The 13,587-nt window shown below is 32.2% G+C and overlaps 1 protein-coding gene across 10 annotated transcripts in view; it reads left to right on the top strand.

Annotated features, from left to right (window-relative positions):
- The window catches only part of LOC117103656 (kinesin-like protein KIF13A), a 96,046-nt gene that overhangs the window by 18,333 nt on the left and 64,126 nt on the right, over nt 1–13,587 (top strand). For all 10 annotated transcript variants that reach the window (XM_033244257.1, XM_033244248.1, XM_033244252.1 and 7 more), the window contains 3 exons: nt 6,794–6,886; nt 7,571–7,754; nt 8,531–8,615. In XM_033244257.1, coding sequence (XP_033100148.1) covers nt 6,794–6,886; nt 7,571–7,754; nt 8,531–8,615 — 362 coding nt within the window. The remainder of the gene's footprint in view (nt 1–6,793; nt 6,887–7,570; nt 7,755–8,530; nt 8,616–13,587) is intronic.

Here is a 13,587-nt window from a genome sequence, read left to right as displayed (position 1 = left end):
TTGTTTGTTTTCTCTATTTTTTTTTTATAATTTTGAAAAAAAATAGGAGGTTGGGGGTCCGTGCTTACTGGGCTCCCCCATGAATCCGCCACTGTTCAATATAACACTCGACATGACAGGGTGTACACTAAATTTGTCAGATAGAGAAATCTTATAACCTATTATTTTGTTTTACAAATACTAATTCCTAATCTCAAGTGAAAGATGTTTTTATTCGAAAGATTTTTTTTTTATTCAATACAGTTTTTACAAGCTTTAACACATTAACAGTATACTATAAATTATGTAGTTAACCTTCAGAGAACTTTATTTTGATAAATGGCCTAATTAAAGTATTTTATTGTTTTTCGTTAAATTAGATGGAATTTAAATGTGGCTCTATTACGTAAGCCAATCAGTTATCACTGAAAAAGTTGGGGGCCCGGCCAATGGCCCCTTCCCCCCTGATGCTTTGAGGCCACAGTTTAGTATAGGTTTAAGACAATTTATAGCCAGGACTGCTGTACATTTGCACTGGGTATTTACCACAGCTAGCAAACTCCATGCCCTATATTTTCATCTGGGCCAGATTCATAAACATCTAGAAATTATTGTTCATTTTCAAAAAACAATTGGAATAATTTATTGAAGTACCCTATATTATAATTCTCATCTCAAATTGGAGATTGGCTTTACAGTAATTTTATGCAAATTTAATGCTACTTATTATGCAAATTGTCTGTGATGCATAGTGTACAGTATGAAATTGGTACAGTACCAATACCATAAAAATAGTACAGTATAGAAATAGTGTATGAAAATGGGTGTTGACCATGACATAAGCTATGCTGTAGTGGCAAGGTGTCTAATTCTGATGTAAATTAAGACAAATTTAGATTGATTTTAAAAAGATGTACTCATAAATGATGACTCATAAATGAGCGAAGATACTGTATGTATAGTAAATTATAATAACAGTTGTTTTTAAGATAGTAATAATACCATACTTATTATGCATTAATTAGGTGTATGGATGATAATGTGCAGTTTAATTGCATCATTAATACGCTTAATTTACAATAGTTCTATATTAGCATTTTTTATGGACTTTTGGATAGTGAAGGATCTTTAAGTTTTTAGTAAGTCAGTGACATTCTATGAGTGTTAACATAGAAGGGCTGATGGAATGGGGGAGGGGAGGTGGGGCAGTGAAGGAAGTGAGGCAATGGATGATTAAGTGAGGTGGCTTAAGCGGGCAAAATAAAGGAGATATTACACAATTTTTTTTAATTATAATTCTTTTGTTCAGCAATTTTCCATTGGGGGTGCCTGGGAAAGGGGAGCATGATTTTTGGAGGTGTGCGCCTCTAGTCCCCATAAATAATACGCCACTGTGTTAAGTATAATATATAATATTGTAATTCTCTTTCCTTCTAGTTGTTGATTTATTAAAGGCTCTAAGAACATACTGTAATGGGCTATAGAAATTTCAAGCATTGTCGATAGTGCTTACATAGCAACATTGATATTACATGTACCCATCTTCTTCAATTTGTTATACTATAATTAGAAATTATGCACACGGATTCAAGGAAATAAAGTTCATATTTAATTATGGTTTGCAGTGTTACACTTAATCAATATGATAATAATCTTTTATGGTTTGGAACGTATAGTGTTAACTGTATACAAAATGTATACTAAAGTAATTAAATGTAACACGAGTAATAACATTGAAAATAATAATAATAATAATAATAATAATATGAGACACAAGTAAAACATCAAAGTAGATGCCTAAAGAGCCGGCCATCATGCAGAGCATCATAAAGAAGAGGATGATTGATAATAATAATAAAAATAATAATTTATTAATGATAATAAACTTAGCCTCATCTCAGTTATCTTTGTATAGAGTTGCCTATTGAAGACAGTTGATTTTCCTTATTCTCTGTCCACATTTATTTTTTTTTGACAAAAAAGAACTGTTGTATTCGCATATTTCATGAGTGCCTACAGTATATATGGCCATGATGTGATGTTATCAGAACCATATTTAGGCATATCACATAGCTATACAGGGTTTCATATTTATTGAAAATAGTATTGTCAGTTAATATTAAGCAATTATACACGTTTTGAGTACACTATAGGAAATAGAAGCCAAAGGAGCCATATTATTTCTTGAAGAATTTTTTAAAGGAAATAATGGTTCCTAAGGCTTCTATTTCCTATACTGTATTGTACGAAATTACTTGACTATAATAGCTTTATAACTCAGTTGTGACGTCCATCACCTTTTCTATGGCCTTTTATAATTAAACTGCTGGTTGTTGTAGAGCAGTGGCTATAGGCCCTATATCATAAATCCATCAAAGTGGTTGTTGCTTACTGTAGTTACAGTAATCACTGTGTGTGTGCATTACAGTAGCTGCACGTATTAGAATGATTTAAGTGTACCAAGTGGTACGTGCACTGATACTCTTCGCACAGCTCTTGGCGATACTTGGCAATATGGAAATGAATATTAATATTATTGATTTTGATTATTAGGATAGGCCTAACGTCCTGGTAGACACTTGTTTAATAGATTCTAAACATTAATTTGAATTATTTCAGCGTTGCCTTATTTTTTTCAGTTTTATAAGTCCGTCACCTTGTTAATCTCATAACCATTACTCCTACTGTATCTAGGCTATGCCTAAAATGGTCTAGGCTTCAGTGTTAACAAGCACTGTAGAGCAAGATTTGTTAGGTTCGCTATGTGTGTTCATAATTTAGCCTAGTAATGAAATATTCCATTGCATTGTAAGACAGTAGTAAAATTACCCCAACTTTGAGCTTTTTTGTACACAAGATGTAAAAAATCGGAGGCACTATATTGATTAGCGATCAGTCGGAAATAGGAAAATTCAGTGCAAATAAAAGTGATGATGTCACCACTGACTTATTTATTTGATAATAAAGAGACAGCTACAGTGCTAGTATGACAGTAGTTAAATGTGGCATTAAATCTGGTTTTTGAAGTTCATTCCACATTTAGGAATTCACTCAAGGAAAGGAGGAAGGAAAGATAATATACAGGAAATGATTTAGTCTCTGGATCAATTGTATACGGAGGGCATAATACATCAGAAAACAAAGGTCAGGCCTCGTGCTTTCCTGATGGAACGTTGTGCAACATTGATCAACCCTTATTATTAATCGTGGTCTCGGTAATAATTAATTAGGATGGAAAGGAACACATGGTCAATAATGATTTTAATGTCCAATGTTATATCAATAATTGTGCGTGTACCTGTAACTTATGTACTGTATCTATTTGTGTGCACTGCAAAATGAAGTACCAGTAGATGTATTACCTTGGTAAATACATGGTATGGTCCTAACCTGGTAAAGAAGGACCAGGCTAATAAGGTGCCATATTACCTAGTAAAAAATGGGCTTTAAAGCATTTAAAAGTATTTTCAGCACCACCAATATTTTAAACATGGCTTACTGTATTTTGAAAGAAAGGATTTAAATGTCAGTTTTGTTTACATAAAGCAAGTCAATGGGGATGCTGTTGTTTATGATTATAATTCTAGATAAGCCTTTAAAGACCAACATTCATGTCCCTAAACACTTCATGACAGTGAAAAATCATTCTTATTCCAGTGGGTTGAGGTTTCTCCACCACTCTGAACGCCCGCTGGTGCCGCCACCGTGGGTGGGTGGGGGTTTGTGTCTACCTGAAAATCAGTTCAGTTCTAGTTAATTACTGATGAAAGCCAGTAAGCTGTATGTGACCTTTTTACTAATTTTAGTGATTGTAAAATATGTGTACAGTATGTATTTGTTATTAAAACCCTATAATCATTTATGCAACTGTAATTTATACCCTTTTGTGTAAGATATGAACACAGAGTAGACTGTAGTTCTTTATGAAAATCTGTCAGTCAGCTGATATTTAAACCATTAAGTCTCTTTTATTATTTTGTATTAAAATCTGTTTTAAAGATTGTCTATTATTAATAAGTAATTGGTAATCACACATTCAATAATGTTGTTAAGCTATCATTTATATAATAGCTCTATATAACATGGAATGACTCATTTTTATAACTAGATTGCCCCAACTACTAAACGCTAGATGCAACATATGGCAAGGATACGCTGGTTTGCCAACTCTCACGAGGGCTCACTTGATTTATTTCACACATGTAAAATATCCATCATGTGATTGTAGTTCAGGGAACTATTTCTAGATTAGATCCAATACTTTTCAAGCCCTGTTGAGCATGCGCAGTTATCAAAAAGACGTCTCAGAAACCAAACAGCATCTGCGAAGAGGGTATGATAAAGAAATCGGAAAAATCGAACTTTTTTATGCAACGATTAAGCATGCGCAACTCAAGCTAACGCAATCATTCTTGGCAATGAAAATTGAAAATAATTAGAATTCCGGTCGGAAAACCTTGGCTATCGAAGGCCTACAGTGAATATAATCGTCAGGGAGAATTATAATAAAATTATCGCAAACAACAATTTATTTGGCTCTATCGTTGTACGTACGTATGCATTGACAATCCGATGAAAAATGACCACAGATACTAACGACACAACCTAGGCTAAGCCACTGGGTAGCTAATATAGCCAAGTAGTAGGGTCAAGCCTAGGCCAAATCGCATTGTCTCGAAAGATACGGTGCTGTATGCTGAAGAAGGATAGCGTAAGCTCTTCGTTGTGCATCCATATTATTGACAATCCGAAAAAAAAATGTAGCCACCCAAACTAAGAGCTGTGGGTAGGGGTGCTAGCCAATCTAAAGCTGAAGCATAAAAATGATGTAGAATAATAAAAATAATAAAATATTTTTAAAAATTGAATACAAATAAATAATATAAAATATTGAAAAATAATATTAATATTATCAGCTAAAGAAAGTCTTTAAGGTAAGCGTACAGTAGGCCGCCATCAAATCATATCACCGTTTTCGCAAAGTGACACAAACTTTTATTGGGTTATTAAAATACGCGTGTGCGGCGTTGCAATCATTGTGATCGCTAGGTAAGGCCTAGCTTGGCTAGGGCTAGATGTAAAAATTAGATTTCCCTAGCTTACCTAGGCATACCGGTACCCTTCTTGCAGTATAGCTTGGGATAGGTCTATACATGTGCATCAAATGTGGAATTATTCGTAAAAACATAGTGATTAAAGCACGATAAGCTAAGATTGTAGGCCTGTTTTCGCCCTTGACTACAATGGTTAACACATAGCTAAAATACAGTTTGTGCAAGTTTGTGCATTAACAATGGGTGCGCGTACAGCGCGTACCGTTTTAACGAAGAGACACAAACTACATATGCTGCGTTGATAGTAATTGTTATGGAATAATAGACACTGGATTTGCGTCAGGAGAAACATATATATGTGTAATTTTGCCCTACCTGATGTGGAAATGTACCGAATACTCAGTACATTTGAAAACAGTTGCGAAAAAAATCGCAAGTTGTTCTCGGGTGGGACTCGAACCCACGATCTCCAGATCACTAGCCTGGCATCATTCCTCTAGACCACCGAGCTTGCGCCTGATGGCCAGGGTTGAATTCGAGTGTAAGTAAGCAGCGGGTACTGCAGTGTTGATAGTAATTGTTATTGTCGTGATGGAATAATAGACAATAACTGGATTTGCGTCAGGAGAAACATGTACTGTATACCTGTACAGTAGGTGTAATTTTGCCCTACCTGACATGCAAATGTACCGAATACTCAGTACATTTGAAAACACTGCATAACAGAAATGCATTGAAGATGATAAGGTCATTCTCAAGTAAACATTAATTAGTATGAATTTTGGAAATACAAACCAGTCACAAGTTAAAGATGTTGCAGCATTTTTTTTATAGGAAATATTTCTTGTTTAGTGTTTGTTATGAGAAATCCAATCCAATCCAATCAGAACATTTGTAAAGCGCCTTTCTTTGCAGATACGAAGCGCTGCACCCCACATACAGTAATAGTCACATTCAGGCACCTCACAACCCACAAGCAGCCGTAATCATTGCCTAACCCAAGCACAGAACAAGTAAACAAATCGAAAGAAGCAGTGGCAAAGTTTGGAATCATAAATAAATAATGCAGCAATAAATGAAATATATATATAGTAAAAAAGGGATAATTAGTTAAAGAGGTGAGTCTTTATAGTTAGACCTGAAGAGAGACACAGATGGTGAAGATCGAATGTGCACTGGAAGGTTATTCCAGATCCGCCTCACACGGAAAAAATTTGTTACCAATACGCTTGTTAAAGATAGGTTGATGGAAATTAACATTCAAAGCTGATCTGGTACGAGTTTGCTTTTTACATACAAGTAAAAAGTCAGAGATATATTGTGGGCATAGGTCAGACAGTGACTTGAAATCAAGGACCATTAATTTGAAATAAACACTTTGCCTAAAAGGCAGCCAGTATGCTGTATGAAATGACACATACTACTGTATAGAAATGAAAAAGGCAGCCAGTATGTAGTGTGAAATAACACATACTATAGTTTTCATGAATATATACATATATATATGCGATTTTTTTTTTCGCAATTGTTTTCAAATGTAATTGTATTCAGTACATTTCCACGTCAGGTTGGGCAAAATTACACCTATAAACATATGCTGTGTTTATTCTGATCATTTTCGCGAACGACACAAATACATATACACACATATAGACACATATACATATAAACATTAAATTCTATTTTGTTATTGATGATTAATTAATAATAAACAGTAGATTAATAAATTTGATTTTTTTTCCCTCCTTTTTTTTTTTTAGGACAAAATAAGGTTTTTGAATGTCTTGGACTGGATCTGCTGGACAATTCCTTTGAAGGTTATAATGCATGTATTTTTGCATATGGACAAACAGGTAGAGGTTACGTTTGCAATTTACATGTTTGTATTTTATGTTTCCATACATAATATTGAATATCTGCATTTATAACGTACAGTACATTTGTATAACATTACAGTAACATTCATTATAACAGCATTGATTTCATTGGCAACATCATCAGCAATTTGCCACCACCGCTGAAATCGTCATTGTCATCATCATCATTGTTGCCACCATAATCACCATTGTTATTATGGGGGTGATATATAAATGATGATGATAATGATCATTGATGCTATCAAAATCACCATTATCATCATCATCGCCATCATCAATATCACTATCATCACAATCACTATCACACCTGTATCGCCATCATGGTGGGATGTAGGTGTGGTCCATCTTTTCGGGGAGTGATAAACCGCCTGTGGGAGAAAGGCTACCACCACCTGATTGTCACCATCTCCATTCCCATGATCACCATTATTTTTATCCCTATCACCACCATTCACCTTTATTGATAATCGCCACCCATTCAGTCAAACATGTTATTCGTGTTAACGATAACACAATTTCATTTCATGAAACTTACCCGACTCATAACCATACTTTGACATATCATGTACTGGTACATTATTAGTAACATTTTCAATTTAATATACTATGTATTTTTTACAGTTTTCTTTAAAAAAAATTCCAATCTTTTTACATACTAAGGTTCAGGAAAATCATTCACTATGATGGGAACAGAAGACAATAAAGGAATAACACCTAGGTTATGTGACACATTATTTGAGAGAATTGCAGAAGAGAACAGTAATGAGTCATTGTCGTTTAAAGTTGAGGTTTCGTATATTGAGATCTACAATGAGAAAGTCAGAGATTTACTTGATCCGAGGGGGTAAGAACATTTAAGTCAACTTAAACCGAGTACTCACTGCTGACAGTTGTAGGCCAATGCAATTCTATGGAGAATGCAACAACACAACGCGCAACAGATCATTTTTAATGACTCTCCATTCAGACTGCCACCGACAGTCAGCAGACGGCGATAAGAGTTGAATTCATCGGCTGACGATCGTACAATTACCGTACAACGCAGTGAATGCTTTGCTTTAGAAACAGGAACAGTGATGTACCTTTTTCTTTGTGGATAATATTGTCTATTCAAATAGATCGTTATTGTCATAGTGTAAACAGGCCTTTAGCCACACACAATGTATTGGCCAACTGTCGTACAACAAATTTATATCCAATCCCTTTAAGCGCTTGATGATATGTCTTCTGAGCGGATTATTATTAAAAATGATTTCTTGCACACACCTTGTTTTGTTATGTTCTCCATGGCAAAGTTTTTTGTGATTTTGTAATAAATTCCAAGGAAACTATCCATTTAATCCTAGGCATGCAGGCATCCACAATAATGTAGAAAGTCTATAAATTGTTTGATTATAAAAAATGTTAATAGTAATTATTATCAAGATTGTTAATTAATATTATACTATAATTACTACTACTTATATTACTATTATTTTTATTACGTCTACTATTATCATTACTGTCATCAATATATTTAATATGTTTATTGTCTATTTAATTATCTAATAAATTTGTTAAATGTTTAATTTCACATTTGCTCCTACAGATTTGACTGTTTTATATTCTTGTTGTTTATAGGAAGCAAGGACTTCGTGTGCGAGAGCACAAGATTTACGGTCCATACGTGGATGGCCTCTCAGCTCTGGCTGTATCTTCCTTCCAGGTGAATAGTAGATAAATATTTATTCTTTGCTCTAATTAGCAAGTCCTTTCCAATTTATATATAAGGTAATAGTGTCAAATTAAAATACTAATAATTTATTTCTTTGCCATGATGATACTGTATTATGTGAAATGTACAGTGACTTTGATGGGGCCATGTGGAATTTACCTTACTTGAATTCATGACTTATATTTTTTTATTTGTTCTTTCCTCCTCCCCCTCTTACCAATAGGTAAGTGTTAGCCACAATAATGACACTGTACAGTGTTAAAACATACGCGAACACTAAGCGATTTGAACATTGATAAAAACCAGTCATTAACTAGAATTGACATAAGAGCAGTTGGAAGCAAAGTATATTCGTTGGTCTTTAAATATACTCTGGTACTGAAACAGCAAAACAATATATATTCATAACTTGAATAATAATAATAATAATAATAATAATATTAGTTTATTTTGATCACTACTTAAAGAGCGTCATATATAAAATGCTTAAATATTATTATTATTTTGTGGCAAATAGCCAAATTGCATGTTATTTACAATTTAATTAAAACAACTTATTATGAAACTTAAAATTTTGATTTATAATTTATAGTATGTTTGCTATTTTCCAGCCTTGTCCTATAAATTGACTGATTAAGTTTTCATAGAATTTCTGTTGAGTTTATTCAACAGTTACTAATTCTTTTTTTTTCCGTGATTGCTCAGGAATAAAAAAAAAATTAAAATACTGGAACTTCTTTAGGTTTGTCTTAGGAAATACTAAAGCCCTATGTATCTAATTTTATTAATTTTATCATTATATCAAATTATTTTCATAAGAATACCAGTTACGAAACTGTACTCAAGGAGAACAGGTTTATCATTTAATGTAAGAATTTATGAAAGACAATACTATAATCTCAAAACGATAACAGTTATTATATTTTATCATGCAGTAGGGGAAGGGAGAGTTCACAGGCATTTTTTTTGCACTCTCTTGAAAATTGGAAATTATTACTATTTTTATTCCTAAAAACATAGAATATAACACATAGTTTAAAAGCTGGTAAAATTAATATAAACAGCAGCTTAAAAATAAAAATTTACTGAATGAAGCAGCAAAATTAGAGCCTTGCTAAATATATATGCTCGGAAAGAATTAATATGTGCTATATTAGACATATTGAATCTAGTGCTATATTAGACATATTGAATCTAAAATATCAGGTATATCATTAGCTTCTGTCACTAGCTTAAAAGGTCACTTGTTTGAACCTAGCAGGTATTTGGCCAGAGTATACATTGCAAGTGATTTAAACCTGCTTGATGTTGAATAGATGAGAAGCATATCTCTGTCTATTGGATTTTATACTTGTACATGGTGAATTTATTATATTGGAGTGTGGTAACCTTGAACTAACAGCTGATAAAGATACCAGTTGCTACAATATAAAAAACTCTCATCTATTTCACTGTTGTCTAAATTTGCAAATCAGCTAGTGCATATCCAATGGTATCACATAGAAGCGGTAGAAGCATTTTTTAAGCCTGTCCAGACTATGAAACATTGTGTGACAAAAAATGTGACATTCCTAAATATGGTCATAATGACATCATACCATGACCATGTATAGGAATATCATGATGATATATGGGCATACAACAGTTTTTTGTTGAAGAAAAATTGATAAGCTAGACAGAGCTCTTGTTATTTCATCTTTATTTTGGTTGAAAATGCTTTCAGAATTTGTTTTTACCAATAAATATTTTTACTACATACTGTAATGATAATATTTGAAACAAACATCGATTGGCTTAATTTTTATAGCTTCATCTTAAAAATTTTGAATGAGAATGCTTTCAGGCATAGCATCTACTTATCTGTATCTTTGTATTTTATCTAACATTTGAAATAGCATTGATTTGCTATAAGTTTAATCTAGTAAGTTTCATCTTAAATTTCTTAAAGCATTATAGCAGGTAAATCTTTAAAATATTTGCTGAAAGTGCCTGTTTCAACATTTCTTTAAAACATGTTTTATTGTTAAGATTTATGACCTTTAAAAATTGTTTATCAGTAATTCAACCTTGGCTGAAATAATATGTAAAGAATGCATTAAATGAATTTGAAATGTTGGCAATATTTCTTACATAAATAACATTTATTTCTATTGTTCATATTAATTATTATATTACTGTTAAAATTAAATTGATATGCTAGGATGAATCTTATACACTACCTAAATATAAAAGAATATTTTGCCCTGTCCATTCAGCAGTTTTTTTTTATTAGATTCTGCATTGCCATTTAAGACAAATAAAAGGCATAAAATATACATTATAAAATTTAATTGTGAATTATAAGTCTCAGTAATATACAGTAATTTACTTGAAAATTTTATTAATATTGTTTTTGTTATTGTTTTTATTGTTTTACAATATATCATTGTTAATTTGTTAATGTAATTTGTACTGAAATTATTATTTTTGTTTATAATATTATTTCGTTTTTGTTCAAATATTTTTTGACATTATCTTTGTTGTTTCATATATTTGATATCTTTATTATTTATCATTGAACAGGAATAAAGTGAATGCCATAATTATTAAAACCCTCTGTATATCATTCTTGTTTATACTCTAATGAGTTAGTGATCCATTCCCCTCACTCAAGGACAGATAATATTAAAGTAAGATAATAAAATAATATCAATCATTATACAAAACACAGTATATGCCACCATATAGTCAATGCTATTCATTTTTAGTTGTCACGCAATTTAACGGTTCACTGCGCTGGTCTGTCTATTATTGTCATGTCTGTCTCTTGCATGCAGTAGAATCGTATCTGATACTAAATCAAAAGCTGTTGTCCAGGTGGAAATCAATTCACCTGGATTGTACTAAATGTAATTAATTATGGTTATTTTAACTTAAAATAATAAGTCTTAATGCCAGATTTTTATTCATTTTTTGATATCCTTGGTTTTTGTGCTTAGGAATACTCAGTAAATGTTGATCCAGGTCAAAGCTTCTAAAATGTTTTTTTGGGACAGTTTATTTGTAATATTGTCAATAGCTTGTGCACAATTTTTATATATTTGCCAGTTTATATACTCATATATACTTATTTATTTACTGAATAATTAAATAATTGTCTTTTAGGAATATGCCAAATTGCAATCACAAATGGATCTTGTAAATTGAATATTATTTCAGTGATGGACAAAACTGTACAATATTCATGTTTTCTTGCACTTGCCGTAATAGGACATATGACCGCTGTTTTTCCAGTGTACCCTAAGCCACATTTGCACTCCAAAAATTAAACCAATGAATATAAAAACTCTGTATAAATTTTCATCCACCGAGTTTTAAGTTTAGTTGAGGTGATTTATTTATATTAAGAAGACAGGGAGGACATGCAGTTCTGGCGGTCGCTCATTATCTGTCCAGACAGGTTCTGTTATTTCTGCAAAGTAATTGCATAATAGATTTAAATGTAAAACTATTTATAATATTTAATGTATAATTTAAGTTGTTACAACACATTATGCACTTTATTTTACTGGTAGCTAATTTGCATATATTAAGGAAGGATACAAATTAAGTTTTGTATATAAATACACATTTTCACCATATTGTTTTGTAGTGGTAATTTTGCTTTTGCCCTTGAACTTCAATTTAAGATGCCATAACAGCATAAACACTTTGTGTTTACAATAGAAATTACTTCATTCATTGAATATTGTTAAGTCTCAGTCAGCCATGTATTGTCCCTTGTCCGCCTTAATGAGTGTGTTCTTAGCCTACTGTGTATCAGTAACTATTTGACATATCCTCAGTCTACACGTTGATCACAGATAAGAGAATATTATAATCGTATCTACTATGTTATCTTCACTCGTGTGATTTTTCTCAGTGTAATAAAATGCATCATTACCTCTCTAAGCAGAGAGACCATAAACTTGTCCCTGAATTTGATTTCAATATGTTTAATCTTTTGTATGAATAGGCTATAATTAATATTTGAAACTTGATACTATGTTTTTTTTACTATGTTATTAATTAAAATTAATAATGATAATTTTTTCCATGTGTTCTACTAACAAATGCCGAAACCTAGGAAGCAAGCTTGTATACAGATTTTAGTAACTACAGTAACTTAATACCTTTGCAACATAACTACAAACATATAACGGCCTAAATCTCAATATGAGGGTTATTCGAAGAGCCAGACTCCAATTAAAACCTGATGCTGTCCGGCTTTGGACCGGGGTGCTCAGCACAATAAGCAGGAAAGTACCTCTCAGCCAACCATTCAGCTAAATGAAAATGCTAGCCCTTATAATAGAATATTCAACGCCACCTCTCACATTCAACAAAAAATTAATGTATTACAAATTATGCCGAGAATTAATTGGGGAATTTATTACTTAGTGATGACGTTCACGATAACGTGATGATCTTCAAGATGATACTTTAAAAGCATATGGCTGTATTTAGTGCACTCAAAAATGATTGAGTAATATTGACCTAATCTATCAAGTCATGTATTGTACATGTCAGCCTGTTTTTAAGCAAATAACCTTATCTATTTTTTTAAATTTATTTCAAAATATATTCAACAGAAAAGTTGCTTATTACAGAATGGATATAAAACAATCCAAGGTTCATACAATATTAAATGTTTTAAGATTATAGATGCTACTCAAAGTGAAATAAAACACAAAAAAACAATATTTACAAAATGCAAAATGCTTCTGCTATATTTCAGGCCTGTAACTAGGTTCATGGGAAAGGAGGGTTTCCTATAGACCAAGTATTAACTCAGTAGTATTCCTTTAAAAAACAAAGGTATGATAAAATACTACAACAGTAAACTGGCCAACAAGTTCATCCAAATCCCTAGAGCTCCCCCCCCCCTCCTCTTGTGTACAGGCCTGAATTTGTTTTGAAATGACAGTGTTTTAACCATTTCATT

This window comes from Anneissia japonica, unplaced genomic scaffold (genome assembly GCF_011630105.1).
Source record: "Anneissia japonica isolate Jap-2015-1 unplaced genomic scaffold, ASM1163010v1 scaffold288096_len198612_cov187, whole genome shotgun sequence".
NCBI classification, from domain to species: domain Eukaryota; kingdom Metazoa; phylum Echinodermata; class Crinoidea; order Comatulida; family Comatulidae; genus Anneissia; species Anneissia japonica.
This window is presented reverse-complemented; position numbering and strand designations above follow the sequence as displayed.